The sequence below is a fragment of the Neodiprion pinetum genome, chromosome 3, assembly GCF_021155775.2.
Source record: "Neodiprion pinetum isolate iyNeoPine1 chromosome 3, iyNeoPine1.2, whole genome shotgun sequence".
Taxonomy (NCBI): domain Eukaryota; kingdom Metazoa; phylum Arthropoda; class Insecta; order Hymenoptera; family Diprionidae; genus Neodiprion; species Neodiprion pinetum.
This window is the reverse complement of record NC_060234.1, coordinates 41,745,843-41,772,130: the sequence shown is the minus strand read 5'-3', so window position 1 is coordinate 41,772,130 and position 26,288 is coordinate 41,745,843. Positions and strand designations below refer to the sequence as shown.

Genomic DNA, 26,288 nt, shown 5'->3' with positions numbered 1-26,288 from the left:
TGATTTTGAAGCGCACCCCTAAGCTTGTCTACACAGTACGCCAAAAATTAATAAATGTATTCTGTGTCTTCCAATCTTTAGACTTGGGTGTTTTTATTGGGTCCGATTTTTCTAATTGTTGATAAACGATCTTAATTTTTAGAAAAACAGTTAAAATATGAAAACGTGTAAAATCGAACTGAAGGAACATGTGCCCCCAGTCCTGAACTGCACTTTTAAGCTGCAACCGCACAACCGGAGAGACGTGACGTCATTTTTAGATAGGTAAATTGAAAAACGAATAGTTGATCGGTGAAGACACCTCTCGCCAATCCAATCTATGGTGAAATCATATTTTAGAACACCCCGGTGAAGTTGCCGTGGAGATTCCCAAAATATTCAACGTCTGCGCAGATCAATACCCTCCTTGTCGCTTTTAGCTCTCAACGACGCATGTCCACGTGAAGAAACCTGAAATCGTTTCACAGAAATTAGACGTTTATACATATTATTAGATGGATTACATGTGTATGTGTATACATAAAAATACATATTGTAGACACACACTACAAGAGTATATAAATAAACAGCCTGTATATGACACATGTCGACAGGCTTTTCTTTCCAATTTTCACGTAAGAATAAACTATATGACTGTATAAATTTGTAAAATGTGAAATACTAAGAAAATAAATAAAAAGAGTGAAAAACCGCCGCAGCAAAAATCTAATCGATAACACTTTCGGTATTAATATAAATTTTTTATCTACCCCCTGAACGTGAAAGGAAGTCGCCTGCGAAAGTGTTTTACTATTGGTCATAGATTTGGATCCGAAAGAATGAGAGTGGGAGTTGCGTATCCAGTTCACGCGATACCTTAGCATTCGACATCCGACATCACATGCGGGATAGATTCAGTTTGCCGGTAACCGTCTTCGCGTAAAGGCGGGTGCTTTATTAACATTTGGTACGAGTTGTGTGAGTAGAAGCACGTTATTTTTCTTCCTATTCTATCCTTTTTGCGACAAGTAAAAGTGAAGTCGCGATCTTACAAATCACGCGTATTAATCTAAGTCTATACGCGAGCCAAAACCGGTATCAAGTTTGTTAAAGTAACGCGATTTCACGAACAGGCGCAAATACATTCTGTCGAATGTAACTGTATGTAGTGTTGCCTTAAAAATAAATATAAAAAAAAAAGTAATTTTTACATTTCATTCCTGATCAGACGGTGTCTTACTATTGAAAAAAAAACGAACACATTAATAAAACGTTAATAAAAACTAATACATTCATTATTAATTACAAAAATATTTATACACACATTTAAATATCATACGAATATATTGTATATTTTTCTCTGAAAATATATGAAGATTTTTTAAAGAACTTAAAAAAAGGGAGTAAAAATACTATTTTAATACCATTGTTAAACATATAATTATACTTCTCTAACAACCACTTCACCGCGGAAGCTGTGAATATATAGGTAAGTATTTTTTAAAATTCTTTATCTGTTACCTACTCACTTAATTTCACCTTCTCTCACCGCATCATGCTTATATTCGTCGTAAAGTTGATTACGTTACGCAACGTGGTGTACAAGCTGCAGGCAATTCACGAGAAAAAACCGATAGTTATTGTGCCTGCCTCAGTTTTTTACAGATCAGAATACCGTGAAAATTTCCTTTTTCTACTTGCCATTATTATGCACGTTTCTTTGAACGTGACGGTAGTAAAAATACATTAACGTCTCAAATTTCCATGGCATATGCGGTTCCTCCACTCTGACGTTTACATGTTACATATATTAGATGCGCATCATACCGTCTTACCTATACTCTATGTGTAGTCCATGGTTAAATTCAAATTCGAATGTTACACTCATCTGATACCATACTATACCTGTCCAATATTTGACTTAGTGATTGTTTTTTGTAAGGTTAAATTATCTCATCGAGTAAACGATGCCTGATATGCAGTTCGATAAGCGTGATAAAAATTCCGATAAATATCGTTATAGGTACTTGTAATATCGCTCGAATCAATCTTCCGCGTTGCGGAAGGGCACGTATAGATAGGTTGGTACGACTTATAATCGAACGCGGTGATATGCATATTTCAAACACATCCTCTATACGACGTTCTATCGATGTAACGGACGTAAAAATAGAGAAACCATAACAGATCGATACAAGTACGATGTTATTACATGCTCCATTGTATATTTGAAAGCATACAAATAATCCCTGTCGAAGGTGGTTGGCCATGCAGAAATCTTACACAATCTTACATAAATTATCATTCTTTTTTGTAAAGGTATTCGTACGTAGTGACCGGCCTTTCAAGTAGGGCAAATTAGATAAATATAATTTTCATCCACGCTTGTTTGCGAACACTTTTTTATTATTCTATACCTGCACATGTATACATATATTGTACATGTGTACCTACATAATATGTGTCTAGGTACGTTATCGATCGGTTTGAGAATTGTGACGAACTTATGTATTTCTACGCTATAGGTACGTACCTACGCGCTCGTATTCAGGGTTGCAAATTTTTTAATGAAAAAGTAATGCATTAACCATTAGTTTTTCATTAAAAAATTTGCAACCCTGCTCGTATCATAGGTATAGTCAAGATTCAAAAAAACTAGTTCGTATCTCCATTGCACGCGGACGGTGTCCGTTTTTAGAAAAGAGAAAGAGGTAAGAAAACAAAACTAGTCCAACTCTTTGTTAAACTCCGAGTCATAAATAAATACGGCGATGTTTCTAGAAAACAAACGGACATATCCCACGCTCTTGTATTGTAAAATACTGACCTGCGATCGACGATTAGTCTATGAAGTTTTGCGAGTTATGTGATTTATGTTCTTCGCACTAATTCGACAGAATGATAAAACTTTTTTTCGCAGCTTATATCGATGTGCGTTGAATCGTCCATGGTTGAATGTAATTTTTACATTCCGAAATTTGTATTGAAAATCAATTGCGGTATGAAAGGAAATATGTTACATTCTCCGAGAACGAAAAAGACGACCTGGTGAGACACGGAAGAATATGTTCAGGAAAAATTAATTATATACATATATAAATCACCGTTTATTGTGTCTCTTGTTTACGACGTCAATAAACGAGTTAATAACCGGTGCAATTACACCTTACAGACAATATTCACGTACAACTTGACTACGTCATATATTCCTATTCGATTTATGCGCACAGATTAAAGTCCTGAATTGAAACAAAGTCCTTGAAACTTGCAGTACAATAATGCAATACGTAGGAACGTTGTATAATACGAAAAGAATCAAACCCAGAATGATTTTCGGTTTTCCGGTGAATCGCTTTTCGTCTTATCCCTTCTCTACGCATACACAACTCAACGTCTCGTTATCTCTGTTCCAATGTTCGCTTATAACTCCAGAACTACTGAACCGATTCTGATTATTTTTCCCCTGTCGATAGCTGAAACATCTGGCCAGATTTTAAGCTATATTTCGTTAAATCCATATCAATAGTTTTGAAGATATAACGATATTTTTAGGCCCATTCGGAAGGGGATCTCACCCACACACGCACACACTTACGAGAACGCTGACTAAACTTTTACCGGTAGAGGAAAGTTACGTTCAATTCAAGTTTTCAAGATTTCAATGACCTCTACAAAAAAAGTTCGCTAAGAGCACACGCGGCTGTGTCTATAATACTTTTTCTACGAGAACGATTTGAAAATATTTGCTGATGGAGCCGCAACGGGCTGCTAATGTATTACAATATCGCGCAAAAAGTGCTTGGCGCGTTTATCGTTTATTTCTAAGCGGGACTTAAGCAATCTTTACGCAATGAAAGGGCTTTGATCGCAGCGCAGTTTGTTCGTGTCTAATACTAAACCGGTCACTACGTATTGGCTACAGGAATCAAGGCCTTCGGTTTTATCGTTGAACTTGAGATTCGGCTACTGATAAAACCCGCCCACGTGTACGTCGTAATATTGAACACATATACAATCACGCAAAATGGGCTGACCAGTTCCCGCACTTTGCCTCTGATATTCAAATCCTCTCCGATTATACGCGGTGTTTAACCGGTTATGTTTACACTTGAGATTTTGACAAGGTTGGGTCATTAGACACATGTGTGGGATAATAAATGGCACTGGTCCAGCTCTTACTGCACGTTTAAGCGAATTAACTTGGAACGAACGAGAGTCGGGATTTTTATTACTCTATAATGCATGGACAACTCTCTTGAAGTTCGGAAATCCCCAGTTATTTGTATATTTTTAAGCGGAGTTTCGGTTCTCGTTTGGTTCTCAGGCTTCTTCGAACGCCTGTAACTGTTTGTGAAACCTTATATTGTAATATTATAGGAGTTCCGAACACCCGCAAAATTAAGGCCGACGTAGGGATTCGCGAGGAACGACTCAAGGACATGTGATAATCGAAGAATTTGCGAATCGTCTGTAACTGAACTTTTTTATTCTTTATTCCAGTATAACCAGTACCGACAACTTGAAATTTTCCATTACGCATCTGATCGTGAATAAGAAAGAATTACAATATTTCAGTAATGAGATGTTCGTTAATGAGTTAAAAAAATTTAAATGCACGTACAAAAATATATCGCGCTCTCCTTGTCTAATTATAGAATAGCTCGCTTGCTAATTTTTTATTTTTTATCGGAAGCTACACGAAAGAGGAAATATTAATCAAAAGCGTAGTAAAAGAGGGACACGTCAGATTTTTTGGTAAAATATACTTCGTGAAATGCAGAATTTAATCTAGAAACGGTAAAAACAACTGTGTTCGGACTAAAATCGGGTTTTTTTTTTTACCAAAAACCTTGATGTGTTCCTCTTTTCCGGCAGTTTCGAGTAAAATGTGCTCTTTTTCTTAGCACCGTGTATTTGATATAACGCTTGTGATTAAAATCCAGTAAAAAACAATCTGAAAAAAGGAGAAAAAATTAATTACCCTTAAATACCAATCAAGAATACGAATCAGGACTTGCAATGCAGTTTTTCGTTCACCTGCTGCACGTGATTGTGTATATTATTTATATAAAATGTGACCCTCTATCAAATACTTGATGAGCAGAGGAAATATTTGTCGCTGTCCCGTGCCGAATGATTACTCAACTTTATCATTTTCTCATCTATTGCATGCACACAATCAGTTCTATAACAGAAATATCAAGTGCTCAGTAAATTTCCACAAAATAAACAACCGATACGTTACGCATTTACGCTGAAAATCAAAGTACACGTAGATTGAATTCTCAGTATTTATACAGGACAAACGGAGATCAGTTGCAAGCACGAATAGATAATGTCGAATTTAAAATCTAATCATCGATAGGTTTAGATTATACTCGTAACGAGTTTTTTTTTTTTCAAAATTAATTCATGTGAACGCTTTCACCTCGACTGTATTAATCATGACGGGAGTTGCTCAAGTTGTTTCGCGGCAAGTTTGTCATTGGCAAATATGCATACCCAATGTTTAGTATAACAACACCTCAACCGTTAAGCACATAACGTGTCATATAATCATTATGTACGGTAAATATTAGAAATTTAATGATTGACACTAGACAGACTGTAAAATCACTATTGTAATAAAATTAAAAAATACAACAACACAGCGCGAAGACCAACGACTGTAATATTAATTATAAGTGTCATTGTAATTTATTACCCCAGAGACAGCCAGTTGCCTTTTAAATACCGATATGTAATCAAGTCTCTCTCTCTCTCTCTCTCTCTCTCTCTCTCTCTCTCTCTCTCTCTCTCTCTTCATAACAATGTGCGACTCGGAAAAGCAGAAAGTGCGATAACAGCGACACAAACAATTCTCGACTTTTCTTCGCACCATTATTATCATTATTATCTCTGAAGTAGGATTCGCGTCAAAATTTAAAGGTCATATGAAAAAGATTAACCGAAGTGCATCAACTGAATTAATCAATTCCCAACGGAGATTATACGGTATTATTTAATACGTGTATCAAATTTATGACGACTTATCTATAACGGGTAAACTTTACAAGTGCTTCTAGAATGATTCGTTCCTTTCTATATGTATATCATTTATCTAATACACATTTTTATATCTGCGTATTATATTCTACCGGCTGACTATACATATAATCTGTTCGTAATATCAGGTGACGCAATTATACGTCGCGTGGAATAAATTTTGAATTACAGTAGGTATGTGTAATATCTTTGGATACAGCGCGAATTCGTGACGTATAATATACTGCCGAAAATCATATTTGTATGAAATGATTGGTCGGAGTAATGAAAGCTGGTGTAATATAAGTACTATAGTCAGATCAATATTACTAAAGACATGGAAATTATTTCTACCGATATTTTTATAACGATGATGAAAAATTTTTAACCGTCCGCATGATTTGCGAATCAATCTTGCGAGATGGATCGTCGTTTTTGCAATGTTCATAATAATTACGTGCAGCGTTTACGCTCAACGCGGTTAACTGTATGCGGCTCTCGACCATGACTCGTTAAAAAATGGTGAATTACGTATACGTCATTTCGCATTTTAATCTCGCAGTTTTATCGTGAACAGACATATTGTATGCCCGTTGGCGCAAGTGAGCGAGGCACGTACGTGAAATATACGCAAATCATACTTCATATAACGATATTACATAAATTTTCATACATTATCCTGTGTGATAACCGTTACCTGCGCTTATTATTCAGTTCATATTATACGTTAAACCAGTTTCGAAATATTTTGACGCATGGAATGCGTCTCTGATACTTTTCGGAATTGATATTGTCTGCACAGATTACGGTGTGCCAAAAAATTCAAATTTTGAACGAGCGTCTCAAATAGAATATCTTATCCAAATTAGAGCTCTTAATATTGATATTTAGTGTTGCCTATTTTTTTTTCCATTTTCCATTTAAATAACACGTAACGGAAGTCCGACATTTATTTAACATTTTTTTTTTCTCGTAAGTCGCTTGGCTTATAAACTATCTACGTACAAATTCTCATAGGAAATTTCACGCTCTAGAAAAAAGTATTAAGATAGAATTTTCTCAACTCTAACCGATTAAAAGATGTTCAATACGACTCAGTGTTTGTAGCCGAGTATCTCGTAATCGATTAGAGTTAGGAAAATTTTGTCTAAGTACTTTTTTATAGAGCTTGAAATTTCCTCTAAGAATCTATATTTACATTCTTCATAAGTAATTTAAATGGAGAGTGGAAAAAACGAAATAGGCACCTCTAAATATAAATATTAAAAGCTCATATTTGGTTGAGATATTCTATTTCAGACGCTCTACCGAAATTTTGATGCGCATTTGATATTGTTTTTTGTTTTTTTTTCGGCACACCCTAATTACTTACAGATATCCTAGAAATTATCTATGGAGTTTGAAAATTCCAGCACGCGCAAATTACTGATTAACAGATGATTATTTTATAACGTAAAAATCATAGTAGGTATGGGAAAAAAATTTATTCATGACTTATACTTAATTTCGCTGTATAATAATTTATTACATGAACAGACGTCCTTCTGCGTCGTTCTCTAGCTTGTTAAATTTTCCACCCAGCTGTTATCGTTTTTTATTAATCTTGTTAAACAAGGCACAAGATATTCGCGTCATTATTCTTATATCATTGAATAGATTTTATTTTTAAACTTCTCGTTTTTCTTTTCTGTACAGCAAATTCATTTGTCGGCAAAATATGAACGCAGAATTCGAGATGTACGATTAAGTGTAGTAAAATTGTGAGACTGGAATTGATTGTTGTTGTTTTTTTTTTCGATATAAACTCTACAAGAAGTTTATTACGTCCAGAAATATTCATTTCTGCGCACAATTTTTTCGAACAAAAACTGCAATTGAAAAACAACTACAGTTCAAGGAATTATCGTTCAATATTTTTATCCTCACACCGTTTTACCACAATACCTACATTCTCATCACACCCGCATTTTCTTATCGTTGTTCCGCGCTCACAATCACATCAGAAGTCGTGCAGCTCCGTAAGAGGGTCTGCAGACTACGACCCTTGGAGTGAAGGTGATTGATCCGTAAAAAGCCTGCAGTAAGACACCCGTTCTAGGTGTTATAAGATGCCAAAAACAGCCGGAGGGAGCGTCCAAGAACAAAAGGTCGAACAAGAAAATGTCGCAAATGCGGACACGAGTATATATAACATATAACAAGAGCCGTGAACGTGGCGGAAAAAACTAACAAGGACAAATTAATGACTGCCACGGTTATAAGTCGAAGCGTTTTAACATGCATACATTCGAAAACTGGCATTGGCAAGTGTGGTCGTGAGGTCAGATCGCTCGAGATTATTGTAGGTATAACCACCGCGATTTCCTCGTTGAGCATGCCGTCCTTCGCTGTAATGCGAAACGAAGGTCTCCGATTGTTATGTGGGAAAAGCAAGACTGTTTATATGCGTTATTGGCAATTGAGGAAATGCGGCGAAGCAGGCAATGAAATCTGGATCGAACGGAAGTTCAAGGAGAGACGGAGATTTAATTTTTTTTTAAATTTCCAACAGTGTTCCCTGGCGAAAATGATTCTATAAATTTCGATGAAAATTTATACGAATTTTTAACGAAATTTCTACGCAAAAGTACAGTATTTGGGCCGATTCGTAGTTTTGTGAACTTGGATTTCGCAACGATTCGTAGTTTTTCGTATATTATAATCTTAAATGTTATAATCTATGGTTATAACGTTTTGGCGTAGAAAAATTTACGAACACTCATCTCCTTAATGGTTAATATTGAGGTCTAGGGACTTTTAATCCTAGTTGGTAAGTGTGTGAGACACAGGAGTTAGTCGGAAGCAATGCTGACAGGTTAGTTATACTGCAGTTCATAGATGTAATCTACTTGACGAATAAATATTCTAAAAAACTAAATTATGTGTTATCGCTAACATACGACAGTTAAAAACAGATTTGAGTAATCGCGCTGCAACAGATGATAGCCAAGAATTACATTTTCATGCGGGTTATTGACTAAACTACAATCTGAAAATTTTCTCCATTATTTTGAAAGTATTTGTGTGGGTCTGCTTAGCGAGAAAATTAAGCCCAGATACACGAGGATCGAATAAAAAATACTAGAATTTAATCATGTTTAACGTTCTTCGATTATATTAACTTTCCTGAAATTGTCGATATCTAACTTGTGTTTTTCCAAGTTGCACAGTTTTATTTCTTAAATCGCAAAGAATGTTGTAACATTAGTGGTCGTTATCGTTGACTCAAATAACATTGGTGATGATTTTTTTATCTGTTTTTTTTCCTATTTTCTGTACTTCTCATTGGGATTCGCGGCGATAGGACGTGTTGACAATTATTGAATGAAAAAGTCAAGGAAACTGTTATCACGTCGCCTTTCTCACAATCAATGTATAATCAGAGGGACAGAAGTAGCTAAGAATACAATTTTAACACTCTTCTTGTAACAATCTTATAGGTATTACAGTACGTGATTTTACCAAAATTACACTCGGAAAATTGACGCTGGTATCGCCAAAATATCACTAACAAGTTATTTTTTTTTCTTTTCATTTTTAATAAAATATTTCCGCATCATTTAATTTCAGCAGATTTCAAGTGTGATTTCAATTATAAGTATGAATTTAGACTTCAGTGTAATTTCACTGGTGTAAAAAATCTTTTCGATTACAATATTATTAACGCAATTACAGTAAAAATACAGTGTTAAAAATAATGAAAGCAGACGAGATCGATCTGTGGATTGATACCGTAAACAAAAACGTTTTCTATCACCATGGAAAAGTAGTTTTTATAACATAACATCGGGTTGCATACCGTGATAAGCTGTCCTCTTCTTCATTTTTATCGCAGCGAAATTCGCGATCGGTAAATTTCGCACATGGCCTACCAGACAGCAGGTGTTATATAACTTATTACAGACTGTTACTTAACCGCACTATAATCCTCGGGCTGGCGCCATTCCAGAGTATAAAATATGAAAACAGTTATACAATGAAGTTGAAATTCGTCCTCAAAGTAATTAGATTTGTACATTTGTGGCACGATAAACTTTGTAAAAATATTTCAAGCCTACTCGTAACAGTTTTTGATTCGCGAAATTAGAATGGAATTAAAAACGGTCCGATCGATTGACGCATATGAACATATGTATATTTTTTCCGGGCCCTTTGGATCGCCTATGCGAACAATGCAGGAATCGCTTTGCACAGTTGAGCTTTTTAATACCGAAGCAGAGCGATCTAGAACATTCCGGAATATTAATTTAGATGTAAATTTAGCCTTACCTACCTCTGTTAAATCATTCTTCGGTATTCACTATTTACTCGATAAACGCAAATACGTCGACACCTACATACGTATGTATATATATATATATATCTATATATACATTAATAAGTCATCCTCTTTTATTTTTCAACCGTAGGTTGATAAAACCAGGAATTCGATAACGTTTTATGCGCTGCAAATAATTGCGAAATTAAATAATGCGGTAAAAATGTTAGCCAAGCGAATATAAATTGTGCTGAGTTTATTTTTTCTATTGCTCGAAGCTAAAATATTCGTACCTACCTGGTACATACGTATTCTTTGCCGGGACGATTAAATGTCTTATGAATTGAAACCGTCTCTATTTAGTCTTGTGTAAATTTTTTTTTACCGCATTCATAAAAATTCTTGTTAAATGCACGTTATCACATCGATCTTTTACCGAAGCCTTGTCATTCATTCCTCGATACATATAATACACGCAATCTTTGTTATATTTAAAAGTTTGCTTTCTCGTTGCGTAATATCGCAAAAACGAACCTTTCCAACTGTCGTATCGCACCTTCCGCACATCGATGTAAAATTTAATCTGCACAGTGTATGACAGTGATATAATTATAAAGACCTCTGTAATCTTAAGCACTGCAGCTTGAGTAAAAGTAAGATAAAGATAATGATTCGCCAATCGTTGAAGAAGATTGATGTTTTTACTAAAGCGCATATAAACGAAGATTTTTTTATTTGATTTTTATTTTTACGGCTAGTTAATCTAAATGTTAAGTTGTCACACGATGTCAATCAAGGTGCACTGAGAAAAATTTCATTTGTTACAGTAACTAGAAAAATTCAGTAAAACAGGTATCGTTAAAAAAACTGTTTGAATGTTGTTGGAATTACGAAAAACGAGGTACGGGTAACCATTTTGCGATATTGTCGATCCTTTTTTGGTTATTGCAACGCAAAATCAGTTTGTTCGGTTTACTATACTTTTTTAGTTAAACAAGGCTTTAACGTCAATTTATCGTTGCACAAGCATTAAATTTTCGCATCAGTCGCAAGAAAATATAGTAACAGTGATCGTAATGAGGAAGAATAGTAACGGATACTAGACTTTCCTGTAACAGCTAAAAACTAATTTTCATTTTGTACCTAGAAATATATGTTTCGATTGTGATAAAAAATGAAAATAGTCAAGGACTGAGCGATAACCGGAACTAAAAATTTTTCTCAGTGTATATAATATACTATGTCTCAAAGTATGTATACCTAGTCTAGTAAAACAATTTTTGATCACACGTTGATGGTTTTTTTTTTTTATAAGATGGTATTAAAATAACGACGATTGAACATCTTCCAAATTAATATCACTACGACGTATTCACGGTGTTTTATTGTATCGTTTTACCAAAAGAGCGAGTCACGTTATGTATTCTGAGCACGCATTTAATGTTTTGTATATGTATACGTATATATCTATATACAGTAGACCAGTTTCGTAAAGTTACGCAACTAAAACATGATGCGCATGTGTATAATTTCTATATCTAACATAGGTATGTATAATACATACATACATCAGATTCAGAGCGTATAATACTCGCAAGAATCTTCTTTTGTACATCTGTAATTACTCTTTTATAAAAAGGAACGCAGTCGCAGTCCAATTAGAATTTTATAAGATATGCACGAAGATGCGAGGTGTGTTAACTGATACGGTCTTAATCATACAATGACCATTAAATTCGGATAATAAAAACTATAATCCTCGCCGAAGACGAAAATCCGACTCGTATATCATAAACGACTTCGAATTTTCCAATTTTTCAAAAAAATCAACATTGTCAATGTAATCTCAGTAATTAATTTGATAAAGAGAAGCTAATGTATGTTTTTAAATTCGAGGATAAAAATCTCCCCAGAGCTAGTTGCAATTAATTGGCTAATGTTTATTACGAACAATGAATCATTGACTTCTAGTGGATATTCCCAATGTGGATAATATCGCGATAGGAATTTCGTTTGGAATTATGAACGACTTGGGCTTACATACGCACGTGTATGTGACAAGTTGAATCATGGTGTAATTGCTATAATTAGCCGAGTGATCAAACTCCCCGCTGTGTATAGTACAAGACAATGTGCAGGGCGAAAGAGTTTGTCCGCAGTACGCACATAGAGTGGGCTATAAAATTCGTCGATGAATTTTGTACGCAGAATTCGCTAAAACATGCGATCGCGTATACGGACAATTTATATTATACAACTTACAGTATAAATACGCGCGAAAATGATTTTCCATACTACGTTAACCTTTTATAACTTGAACGATAAAAGAAATTTGTGAATGATGATTTCGAGTTATTAGTAATAATTGTTAAACAGTATAATAATCGAATTCTTACGCTTCATAATTTCTATAACGCACTTATTACGGAATATAATCGCATTTTACTGTTTTTAAGAATCATACTTTCGCTACTGATTTATACGGTATGATAGGAGAAATTAATGAATCGCGATTTTACGTATTTACATAAATGCATATGCAAAGATCAAGTTTATACATTCATGTTCATAAATATATTATTCAGATTCAGTTTTCTGCAAGTATACGACTGTATATTTTCTTTTTCTTTTCAAGTGGAAACGGAAAGAAGTGAACTTGACTTCGGTACGTTAAATTCTGACTAAAATCTAATTTCGGTGTGATGTAAACGGTCACCTAATTTTTTAAAAATCGGCTCCGAAAGACGTGGAACGCGGTATTTTTTAAAAAAGGGCGATACGAATGGGGTTCAAATTTAATACACCTGCCGGCGGGTTCGCTCTTTCATACCTTTGAATGCTGTATATTATATACGGGAAATCGTATAGATATAAGCGGTGCGTTATGCGTGGGTTAAATTATACCTAAAACCGGTTAGGCACATCGTTAAATAAGCAGGGGCAATGTTACGGTCGCATATCGGATACATCACGTGCCTATATAGATTAAACCTGTTGAAACTCACGTTAGAAGTTTTATAGAATATTTAATTTATGTATTCAAATTTCACAATTCCAACGATTATTATGACGTATGTAATACGGTATTCGTGTATTTGTTCAAGAGAAACGGACGATGCCCGGATTGATTTACTTGGTTCTCGTCTCCGATGTAAATTTTGCTGCATAAAATTATATTAGATAGCTTTTTGCGAGTGATTTATTACGAGACGCACGAAAAAAGAAAAGAAAAGAAAAAGAAAAAACGTACCTGCACGCACAAAATTATTTAGTAACTCACCACTCCAAATTTTTAAACCACAGGGTAAAATTTTTCCAAATATTTTTCAACCAATAATATTGTCTTGTCCGTTTATATTTGAAAACCGTGCGATTTTGAAACGCATATAGAATTTAATTATACGGTACATAAAATGTATGAAAAAATATAAGAAATAGATCATATACAAATGGGTGGGGAATTTTTTTTTTATCCATGTTGCAAATAATGTTGCAAAAATTGACCTAGTTCAAACCAGACTAGACCTCTCCGACAGCCTCGAGGGTGGTGACTATAAGTATATACGTACGCATACACAGATCCATGCACGTATACATAATAGGCAAGACGCCAAATTTTTCGTAGACGTGTATGAGTTTCTAGGCTAGTCGATCCTCGAATAAACACATGTATTTACATAATCTATGCATGCCTCTGGGTAGGTAAAAAATACGAAGAAATAAGCCTTGGGACTTCTGAACCTGGACCGACTGCAGTCTGCGCGGTTTAGAAAAGAAAACTAGCTACATTTTATAATATATACTGTGATATATTCGATCGTGCTTTTAAAAAATGGCTGTAACAGATATCTCGAGACCTTAATATCAACTTCATCTCGCAAAAAGAAAATAACTATAATGATAATATATCGCTATATCAATGCCGATAAGACGGAAGAAATGAAACAATAACCGCAAGCCGCCAGAATATCGATTCGTGGTTAATTGTCATTAACATGTAAAGTGAGAAGAATTAAACGTCGCAAGTTGAAAACTTTGTTTTAATTGCTTTTAATTGCAGTTTTAATTGCTCCGAGTTTGTATGTTATACGATAGTTTAGTTCCAATGTAATACACGCAACGATGATTCGCAAGACTTAAACTTAATGTAGGTGTATACCTGTATCTATGTATATTCTTGACGATTACTGTCATACGTGTGTATGTTCATCTAATCTCTGTAACCCTTGAATTGGCAGGATCAAAGATAAAACTAATCATTTGGTTTGGATTATTCCAGTTCATGATTCTACAGGTCATTTTGCTAAGATAAGCAAAATTATTCCGATAAATTATCTGACACTTGCTTGTATTAAAAACTTTCCGACAAATTTTTCAACGTAAGATTCACAAATATTATATTATATGTAACTGTTAAATCAGTCAATTAATGTACGAATTTTTTGCTAAATATTTCTTTTTATATAATCAACGATGCGTATGGAGTCATAATTATTTCCACTCTGTGTTCTAACCAGAACAAATGTTGACTTTTTTTTTTCTTTCCCTCCCGATGGTAACTATTCAATCATAAAATGTAATAAACGGTAATAAATTCATTCATTTGATGTCATCGGGTTCTTACTGAGAAATTATATAGTGATTAACCATAGTAATTGAATCACATGTGTGATGAAAAATTCAGTGTTTGTACAGAAATTGACCTTTTCAATTAAGTATATGCTATGTGTCTGAACCACTGCGACATATTTCTATGGGTTTGCTTTTTACCGAGGAAAATTACGACTAAATGTGCAAGGGTTAAACAATATATTTATGTACCTATATACGGTTCATAAACATAACCACTGACCATGAAAAGCACATGGGGCATTCCAGCTGAACTCAACCAACTTTTGAGCTCGTGTGTTCGGATTGACTTCTCAGATTTTTTCAAAATTTTATCAGCCCACAAGAAGACCATGAATTTTTTTCAGATTTTTTGAGTCAAACGGTTTCGAGTCATGATTTTTTTTCAAGAACGGCAGGTATGATAAAAAAATTTCGCGGAAATAAAAGACTCGGTTCGATTCAGTTTCATTAAAAAAAAAAAATGGTGAACTGAATCCGAACACGTGAGGTCAAAAGTGGATCGAGTTCAGCTGGAATGCCACACGTGTGCCTGCCGACCGTCCAAATACTCGTGCACTTCTGTAATACGTGTACCTACATATTTAATATTTGTTCAAGTATGCGTGCATGAGGTTGTTCACTTATGATAAAACCAGTGCATCAATGTATAATCGTAGCTCGATTTTACGCTAAGATCACAGTTTACTTATTACGCGTACTAGTTTTCCATAACGAGCGGCTGCATATAATGAAATAATAAAAATTATGACTGCGTTATTGTGAATTTTTACCTTCGTTACGATAAAGATAATAATTTGCATTTTTTCACATCTGTTGCAGATAATAAGGAAATTCGGAAGACTGATTTACATCCAATAATATTTATATACACACTCGATATAGATATATATAAATCGTCAAGATAAATTTTCTTCGTGAATCGATCTACGGTAAAATGTTCGAGGATCATTGTCATTACACGGAAGATCTCGCAGATAATGACATCCAGTACAAAGATGTCGTCATCGTAGGTAAGACTAAAATTCTTTTACTTCTATAATATTATTTACCTATGTAATATTATTAATTTGACATTAGTTCTCAAATTTTTATGTGACAGAAGCTATTTTTTGATTCAAATACTCTAATTAGCTTAATAAAACATTAGATCAATATTTAACGAGAAGATTCATGAAATGCTAGTAAAAAATCAACATGGCCGCCGTAATTGACACGCTTGCGATTTTATTTCGGACTTGGAATTATTTCCAGTACTAACCGATTATCGAGGGCTGTTTCACGCGTAATTAAATTATAGCAAGAATTGTCTAGTTAGTATTACGTCGTTAATGAAAGCCTAGAGAACTAGAAAATTACATCGCAAAATTCACTCGTACGCGTGTCGCATGCATAATTGCCTACACTGCGGTTCACTCTTGAATATTATCGCGTTTACAAGTACCCTGTGATAATAATTTTCGAAGTTGCATACCTTTTGTGTATGATGCATTTCACAGGATGTTATAGCATATACCATATTGCATGTGTAGTACAAAGAAGTATTAAATGTATTATATATACATATATATATAAATCCATACCTGTTTTGAAAATATTAATAGTGATGAAAAGTTATGTAATCAAGTACAAAAACATGGATGTATATGTATATGTACGTGTGTGTTATAGACTGCATATATGAATAGCTTCATATTTGCATATCGTGAACAATCAATGTTGTCTTCTGTTGTAATGCAAGTTTAAAATTGGTATCTATTATGTATGTGAATAAGAATGCGTTTACATAGCGCAAGATACAGCATCAGAATTAAGTTAAAGAAACATTGGCTTATAAGTGTATGTTCGCAAAAATACATCCAGTAAACAATTCGTCGGTCCTGTTTTCATTGTGTCAGTTAAATTTCAATACCTAATAACGCGATAGCGCAACGACAAACAAGAAACAAAAACGTTGTTATCTACGTAACTGTTACAATTAACTTTCGAAAATTAAAGGTCCAAACAAAACATTATTAATTACTACCACTGACGATATCACTTATACACCTGTTTATACTTTTACGCATTAATTAAGTGAAAGAAATACGAATATGTCAATCCAGAGGCAAAATTAACCAATTAGTAGTAAGGTAAAATTATTTTATACAAGACGAAATATTGAAGCAACTACAATGTATACTTATCTCCAGACTGTTTCGAAGCAGAAATCTTGTGTATGTATATGTAGAAGACTCAGCCTATTTCATTGAATATAAAAAAAATGAGACAAATATTGACTGAACTCTAATTACACGTATCATGTATAATATATCTTATGTATAGGTATGTATGTACATGTAGTAGATGCCCTAAATCAGTCTTACAATAAAAATATAACAAGCTTTGAAACATTTCTTCCCAACGATTAATTTTTAAATCTCATGCTCAAATGAATTCAATTAGCAAAGAAGTTCCTCTTATTGGATGTTATAAATTTCTTCGGAACTTGTGAAGTTGCTGAAACGGCTCTATGAGCCAATACAATAGTAAATCCACTTCTATAACTATTCCTGCAGTCTGTACCTCTACAAATTTTTCAAAACTTCTTCGTCCGACAGATGCAATAAAAAAACTACTTCCTTTTCAGGGAATGGACCGAGCAGTATTTGCCTTTCGTATATGCTGGCTGGAAATTGGCCCTATTACACAGGGGAACCCCATCCGGGTGATGAAATGTTGACAGCTCGACTTGCTAATGGAACTAGCAGCGGTTTAGCGTGCAACACTCGATGGGGCCTTGAGACTCTTTCGCTGGGCTTGGAGGGCAGAAACGGTGGAAGACCACTGCCGCTTCTGATAGATCACTTGCAACATCCATGCACAGATGCAGGCCTCGATCTGCCACCACTGTTGACATGGATTCCTCCTGGCACGGAAAGTGGCGGCGAAGACCACGAAGTATTTGATCATGTTGCCCTGGGGAAAGGTGCGCCTGGCGGAGCGTGGCAGGTAACATAAATTCCATATGTCAAGCTTTAATAATGTTTAGACCTCATGCTTGTACTATTTGTCAGCAATACAAGAAGCCCAGAAATGGACTGATTGCAATTACCTTCAAAATTTTCTCCAAAATGGGTCATGAGTCCAAGTCATGCAATAAGCTCCTCAGTTCGCTAATCACTGTTGAAACTCAATGTCCAATATCTATGTATGCTAAATACTGTACCGACACATTCTTTCCTGATCACTTTTATCACGAGTAGCATTGATCCACTGACATTCCATTTGTAACCACTTTTCAATCAACTTTGACACTGAACAATTTATCTATCTGGGTTAGTTTGATATAATTATTTCTAATAATGTTAAATAGACAATCGTGTTACGGTCGCTGCATTACCCTTGACATAGTTAATTCACTCGATACAGAATCTCAAAAATAACTTTTTGCATCTTACTTTAACACTGTGTGTTTAATTTCCAGGCAATGGATCCTAACGTCTTAACAATCAGCCTCAGCCGGTGGATGTCCTTACCCGGTCTCGACATCAAAACTTGGGAATCGATGGTCGAAGCAGAGCAGCGAGAAGTGCACGATCATAGTTTAACGTCAACAGGAACAGGCGATCAAATCCCAAATCCGTTCCTAACGCAAGAGAAGCTTAGCAGCTATAAAGGACTTGGACGAGTACTAGTTGGGACGGTGGCTAAATACTTTAGGGATTACGTGAGGATACAGAAGCTCGAAAAGTACTTTCGATGGTAGGTATGCGAATGAATTTTAAATTTACACAACTACTTGGAAAGTTTTCCTTCTTTCACAGTTCGTTTTAATGTCGCTTCAACTTTACCTCTACCCATAGTGGGACCACAGTGACGTCTGTAAGGCCTGTAAATAATCAGAAAGATGGCGATGCAGAGAACGATACCTCAGAATATAAATGGATAGTACAAGGTGTGGAAAACGACAGTGGCAAACGCTTTGAGTACCGTGCTAAAAGGGTAGTTCTGGCAACAGGTGCATCTGACCACTCGAATCGCCTGGGATTACCCGGTGAAGATTCCAACTCCAACTGGCTAACCCACGACTTGAATGATCTAGAAACAAAGCTCGATTGTATAGCCATGCAACGTGAGTATATTGCATTAGTGATGAATTCATTAATGATCAGGCAATGAATTTTTAAGCTGAAGTAACTTTTACCCTAGATAACGCGGAGTTTGCGGCAACGTTTTTACTCACAGTCAATTGATGCGGAAATTTGCACGAATACCCGTTTATTGTACGACACAAGTTCTGACGTGCCGAGTTCAGTCGTTGCTTTACATGACAATTGATATGGTAATAAGGTAAGATTCATTTTTCAGAATGTAGAGACAGATTAGCTGATCCTGTCTTAATCATTGGAGCTGGACTGAGCGCAGCGGACGCTGTGACCGCCGCTCGCTTCCGAGGTATTCCTGTTCTTCATGCTTTTCGTCACAACAACAACAATACAGAATACTGGTCCAACAATAATGTCAAGAGAGAAAAAGGAGTCGGAAAGAATGGAATATCCGTCGGCAGTGATCGACTGAGGTGGCTGCCTCCTTCTATGTACCCAGAATACCATAAAGTTTATGAGATGATGGCTGACGGAGGGACTAACTATCCACTATACCAGGCACTTTCTAATTATACTCTCGTCGATCTCCATCCAAATTCAAATTGTTCGTCTAATGGGAAGAAACTCGTCACCCTCTGTTCACCAAACGGAGAGCTTCGATCGTTTGAAGTGTCTGTTGTCGCAATTCTCATTGGTATGTTACTGTTCGTCATTATTGAGACGTTATTTTCACCTATAAAAAACTGATGTTAAAATGATAGTTCTTAAACATGCAAAAATTAATCTTTACATTACAGGTTCTCGACCAGATCTTTCGTTCTTACAAGAAAGCGGTTTAGGACTGGGGAAAGATCCATCAAAGCCTATAGACGGGCGATCAAACCCCATACTTGTTGACGATTTCACTTACGAAGTTAATCGTGCACCAGCTAAAGGCCTATATGCTCTCGGACCGCTTGCGGGAGATAACTTTGTTCGTTTTACTCAAGGCGGAGCATTTGGGGTCCTAACACATATTCTTAACGCAACTTGTAATGTCACACATCGAGCTAAAAAGAAATGAAGTGTTACAAATGGCGGGCGATGTGTGGTAACATCCTCGTCATTCAAATCCTATCTGCATTGAGCATCACTTACTACCTGATGCCGGTACCTCAACGCACTATTCACTTATTTGCTCAAAGTGTGTGTGTAGTGCTAACTAACTTAATATACTACAGTGACTCAATTGTCATTAAATTTGTTGTTATCCAAATTGTACATACCGTTTGGAATGTAAGCATTTATATAACGATATCGCATATATATATATATATCATTTTTAAGTATATTATTTTTATTTTTCATTACTTTTTATATATTATTATTATAATTTTCGGATCAGGCGTTTTTCATAGACAAGGACATTTATTTAAACATATGAGACATATTTACATGATTGAACATATTCGATTTGATGCTTTTTTCATGTTTTTTGGTTTTTCAACTGATCCATCAGTGACTATTTTATTTATGTTGGATACGAACTGGCATTGTTGAAGAGTTTTATTAATAATCTAGATTATAAAATATATTTATTAATCTGTGATACTCTAGAACACACGATACCTAGCACTGCTTTGGATTTCGCAAAATAATTTATGAATCAGCCAATGACATTAAACTATATTTATTAAAGCCTGTGTCGCTCTTTATCTCCTCTCCCTTTATTTTCTCTTGCTACGGGTGAAAATATACGACTATATCTGTCTGTTTTCGACTTTATTCTTTCCTCAACGATATTTCTATTCGCAGATATGCTCACTTCAAAATAAGGGAATTCTATGTTAGAAACGTCTATTATTGATAGATTCATGGACTGAAATCAATTCAAGGTATTTACACAATTCAACGTACAGATGTTTCTATGAAATTAATTAATACACATATTGTTTGGCCAAAGCTCTCAAAAATTTTGCTTTTCGAATATTTGCAGCTTCGCGTTGAATTTCTTCATTATTATTAGAGTTTAATTCTAACAGTCCTATAATTTTGATCTGAAAAAGAAAAAGTATTTCCAACATAAAATCATATCAAGTTCAGCAAAAAGAGAAGTATTTAGTATGTATATTCAACAATTTACCTACCGCGAGCTGTTTTCTATGGTGCTCGCCTCGTTTAGTGTGTAAATATATAAGAAACTCGAGAACCGTGGTGTCCCATATACAGTGATAATAAGCATCCATGGCATCAGCTGCAGCGCAGCTCTTCCGATCGCTAGACATCATCTTGAACGCTAAAGCATAATCTACTTCTTCTAAAAATTGACACAATACTGCTGCTTGTGTGTAACATTGCAAGTGCTCGCAGCATTTAATCATTCGCCGATAGACGAGATCATCAATCTGAGTGCGTGGCACAGGCAGGCTGAAGAGATCACTGGCAACCATCGTGGCCTCAAGGTAATACTTCATGGCACTTTCGTGATAGCCGAGAACTGGAACATGCATAAAATAAACAGGCTGACAATTTGATCGATGTAACTTATTTTGTCAAACGTGTTCAACTTTCATCAGTACCGTACCATATTTTGGCAAGCTTAGAAACAAGTGATTTTGATATCACTAATTAACTGCTGAAGGTGAATTCACTGATTATTCACTTCAATTTAGCTCTATGTATGCTGATAAAAATTTATTAATTTTGAAACCTTTACAATGTTGATTAAAACGGCGCTTAATAAGACTTTTAACTGCAGTAGCAAAGTTCATATTTTATCGGTCATGACTAACTCACCAAAATTAAGATCTGCCATCAATTTTAACCAAGAAACATTACTCGGGTAATACTTGAGCGCTTGAGACAAAACTTGAAACAAGAATTCCCCAATCGTCCTCGTGTTGTACGAATTAGAACTGCAAATAACAATTTCATACAAAAATATATCCCCATTTTTACTGTTCTTGAGATAAGTAAAAAAAATTTCATAACATAATCATACTTGGAAACGGCAGCCGGCCAAAGATTCAAGTATTGGGTGTGAAGCTCGAGGCTAGATTCGTCACGGAGAACGTTATGCAGCCGTGCCAGTAGCGATGTTACTGCTGTGAGAGCAGTAGGTTCTCGAAGTCGACTGAGAGCTCCACTTACTGCTATAATAGCATCCCTAGAAGCACTGCTTCCACTAGATCCGCTATTGCTTCGTTTTTGCGGTTGTTGACTGCCCGGCCCAAACACTGCTAGAACTGATTTATAAAAGTACGGAAATCAGTTGTGTCGTTTTACTTTGTTTTTGGATGTAGGTGTGTAGTGAAACTTTTCATTATTCATTACCCATGTCCCAGGCTTCTCTGGGGAACTTTCTACTTCCTTTGTGCTTAACAATGTCTTGGCAAACTGTGCTTATCGCTGCTGCGAACTCAGAGTAACTCCATCGTTTTTCTATAGTTGTTAAATAATCCCATTCAGCCATATTCAGCAAAAATATTATGCAATATTCGATTATCTCTTGTCGCGGGATAACTTGATCTGTAGCTTGTAAAGCACCCAGACACTGTTTACACTCCCCAACCAAAGTTTGCATGTCACCTGCGTCATAAATATTCAGTCGTACATAATTTCGAACAGTATGTAAACTCATTAATTACATCAATATAAATTGACGAGTAAAAGTAGATTCATTATTCCATGTTCAACAACTATTCAATCTTCAAGTAGCTAGTATTCTGAGCAATCACCATCAAAACGGGGCATAATTTAATCACACGGTTGTAGGACCGAATGAACGAAAAATATTATTCATATTCATATTTTTCAACAGCAAACGAATACAAATTATACCTACAAATATTATTGGCTGGCCAGACGTAGAGACAGTGCAATATTTCGATCAACAATGCTTCCCATGCCACAAGTTGGCATAATTTGAATATTGAACTGTTGCCACCAGCTACATTGAGCTGCACTTCCTGCTGTAGGATATTCAGCATCTCTTTAGCACCAACAAAGTCTTTGGTTGTGACAAGTTCTCGACTTTTGGCTAGGAGTACGTAGGAATAATTCTGCAGTAAGCCTCTTGGCAATGACATTACCACACTTTGTAAAGGAATAGGAAGTACCCAACAGTTGTTCACTCGCCATATCGGTTTCCTTCGGTTCGTACTGGCAATATGTATTAAAAGTTCACGTATTTCATGCGGGTTGTAAGACAGAATTATACGCTGCTCCAAAGTACCGATGTCCACTCTTGAGTTTTCTGGAATGCCAACGCTAGTGAGCTTCACATTCATATAATTGGAATACTTTGTCAGTAAAATTTATTCTAGCCAAATTCTACGAGTATAAATATTTTTATAAATTTATGTAATAATTAAGGATTTGAAACAATTTCGTTTCAGGCTTACGTGTATAGGTCACTGTTTGAATTCCCCATTCGTTGTTTGTTAACAAATCTGGAATCTCAAGGTCATCCTGTTCGGCCTTTCTCTTTACTTCCTCTAATTCTTCTTCATTGAATAATGATCTGAGATTCGCATCTTCAAGTAATTGACTTGCAAGTCCGTCTATTTCACCACTCAGTACAAGATACAATAAGAACCGTGAAATACGCCTCTTATCCAGTTCTGTCACTTTGTCTATGACACTACCAAAAGCCTAAAAAGAAAAATAGTGCTAGTTTATTGAATAAAAAAAAACTCAAATAAAATGATAAATATTTGTACAGAATTTTTTTGTACCCAGAAAAGTGTGCTGAGTCCCTTTGCACCTGCAGTTTTAATTTCTGCAATATAGTCACCAAGGAGAATCTCGCTTTCAAGCACCTTCCTGACTAAATTAAGGCACTGAATTTGTACAAGCAAATCACGAGCCACAATAATCTTTCTATTAACCATTCCACCCTGTATATCCAACTCTAAATTGTCCCTATAAACTTGAGGAATTTCTCTGCTCACATTGTCTGCCTGCAGCACCTGTACGATGTTCTGAAAGAATAAGCGATGCATGTAATGTAATTCGAGTATAATTAAGATTTTGACAACCACAGTTCATTAAAACAATAGATATATATTTTATTCTGGGTAGAGATTATACGTTACTTTTTTTTTAAACCCCATATTGTACATACCGTGTACTGGTCTTTGATAGACGAGTGCATTTGTTGAACGAGATCTGTCTTGATATTTTCCACTGGTATTTCACAAGCCAGACAATAACCATCCAGATATTCCTTTTGGACTGTGCAATATATCAAGGGAACAGAAGTGTCCAGCTTTTCAAATAGTTTTTTGGCACCGCTAACGTGTCGCTTGGCGCTTTCATAATCCTCCCGGAGGAGATGAAATACTGCAAGATCATAGTGTATCTGTAAATTGATAGAACAGTGGTTTACATTTTAAAAAAATGCTCTCTTTTGAAATATATGTAAATTAAAACGCAAATTATACTTGATGATGGATTTAAAAAATTTAGAATAGAATATAAATCGGCAGTTAGCCGTTATCAGAATGATTGAATAAGGTAGTCGCGTGTAATACCATGTGCAACATAACACCAACATACATAATCAATATCGTTCAAAGTATTGTAAAATTGTTTTAGGAATCAGAGGAATGATGTTTTCATTTATCATAAGTTGACTATCAAACAACATTTTGATTCACACTTCTAACACAAAATATACGAGAAAAATAAGCTCGAACAAAATTGAAGAAAAAGCTAGGGGGTTATTAAAAAATGAAGCTCAATTATATACGGAATTTTAAATATACCTGGCATTTGAATTCTTCAATGCTTATACTGTACATGTTTTCCCAATTCTGTTTGCACTCCGTACTATCCTCAGTTAGCATAACAAATGTCTCAAACGATAAGACCTTTGGTGAAATATCATTTAATTCCAAAACAGCATTCAGAGTATTGATGGTGTTGGGAAGATACGTCTCTAGCTTTCTCATTATATCGTCGGTCACAGCAGGAGGAACATATGTTACCTCTTGTGTACCTGGGCTACAAAAAAATCGACAGTGAAACACAGGCAATGATATTTGGTAGAGATAAAAATGAATATTATAATGATCAGAACAAAATCAAAACAGTAGTTGAATACTTACATGTGAGCAAACGGTTGTTTGATCTGTCGACTGTTTAATGACTTACAGACGATCGCTCTCAAATGCCACCTGTGGTAAAGAACGACTGTAAAAAGAAGCTGATCGCTCATGGAATTCAATTGGTACTCAGGTATCATTGGAATTTCAACAATGGTTTCTGTCACTACGTAAAACAGATCCTGCAGCAGTGAAATCTGCATTGGCAGCGATAATTTTGTCTCCAAACTATCTAGGTCCCATTTCAAATAGGCAGCTACTTTCAGCGAAAGAATTTTTAGTGCCAAATTTTTGAGACTCCACTTGTTCAGATTTTGCATCTGTTCGTTTGTGTCGACATCAACGGTTTTGACATCACTATCTCTTTGTTCCAAATTTATTGTCATGAATTTTACTATCAGATCCGTTGGTGATGGGTCTAAAAAGGAAATTGTGTGAATATTATCAAAACATAAATTTTTTAAATACATATGTATTTGCAAAAACAATTTATCACTAACCTGGAAACGGTTTGGAAAGATGTTCGTGGAGCAAAGACGGATTCAATAGAAACTCGAACCATAATATTGTGTCAGGTGAAATCGGAACGGTTCCTGGCCGCAGTAAATCCACGTCCATGATTATTTTTGCTTAAAGATGATTTAAATTCAGTTTATGTTCATTGATGGAAATGTCAAGCTTTACAAGAGGTTAGCGTCACTTCGGCATAATTGCACCGCATGACAGAAACTGAAGAAATACGCACATTTTCAAGCTCGATGCTTTCCGCCTGCGGGCAGGCAATCTATTGTACACGCATGCATATTATATGTCATTATCAATCAGGCACTATGTCCAGTATCTTGGTCCATGATTAATAATGCAAAATCCGCATCGACGCCTTTATGTACCGGACACACAGCCGTGCGGATTGTTGTTCTCAGATGCAAATCATTTCTAGATACATGGGTAAGGTGGCAAAATGTGCCCAGCGAAAACCAATAAGTCGAGAGATCAGAACAGATTTAAAAAATCTGCAGTTTCTCAAATTTAATGACACTAAGAGGGTTCGATAGCTCACGGTTACAGAACAAAATATAAAGACTAACTAAAAAAATTCAGAAACATTGAGGTAATGTTTTATCCTCAAAAATCAATGAATATATAGTGAAGACCCAGGATACACGGTCCCCGTACATTAAAAAT

General features: G+C 35.4%; 2 protein-coding genes across 4 annotated transcripts; one reads left to right on the top strand and one right to left on the bottom strand.

Annotated features, from left to right (window-relative positions):
* Window positions 1-374: 374 nt before the first annotated feature.
* On the top strand, window positions 375-20,694 carry LOC124214759 (oxidative stress-induced growth inhibitor 1). Its single transcript, XM_046617385.2, has 7 exons — window positions 375-1,468; window positions 15,752-15,942; window positions 17,559-17,920; window positions 18,396-18,673; window positions 18,775-19,043; window positions 19,280-19,711; window positions 19,815-20,694. Exons 2-7 carry the CDS (start codon window positions 15,867-15,869, stop codon window positions 20,078-20,080), a joined length of 1,683 nt encoding a protein of 560 aa, XP_046473341.1. The 5' UTR covers window positions 375-1,468; window positions 15,752-15,866; the 3' UTR covers window positions 20,081-20,694.
* On the bottom strand, window positions 20,511-26,063 carry IntS8 (integrator complex subunit 8). 3 transcript variants are annotated; one of them, XM_069134895.1, is made up of 13 exons: window positions 25,849-26,063; window positions 25,604-25,732; window positions 25,107-25,521; window positions 24,765-25,002; window positions 24,122-24,358; window positions 23,733-23,978; window positions 23,400-23,649; window positions 22,841-23,251; window positions 22,330-22,584; window positions 21,998-22,241; window positions 21,793-21,911; window positions 21,144-21,493; window positions 20,511-21,053 (listed from the first exon to the last, which is right to left on the bottom strand). In XM_069134895.1, exons 2-13 carry the CDS (start codon window positions 25,719-25,721, stop codon window positions 20,934-20,936), a joined length of 3,003 nt encoding a protein of 1,000 aa, XP_068990996.1. In that variant the 5' UTR covers window positions 25,722-25,732; window positions 25,849-26,063; the 3' UTR covers window positions 20,511-20,933. The 3 variants fall into 3 exon arrangements, with proteins under 3 accessions (XP_068990996.1, XP_046473324.1, XP_046473323.1); XM_046617368.2 differs by lacking the exon at window positions 25,849-26,063 and having other exon boundaries at window positions 21,140-21,493; window positions 25,604-25,836; XM_046617367.2 differs by lacking the exon at window positions 25,849-26,063 and having other exon boundaries at window positions 25,604-25,835.
* Between the last annotated feature and the right edge of the window lie 225 nt (window positions 26,064-26,288).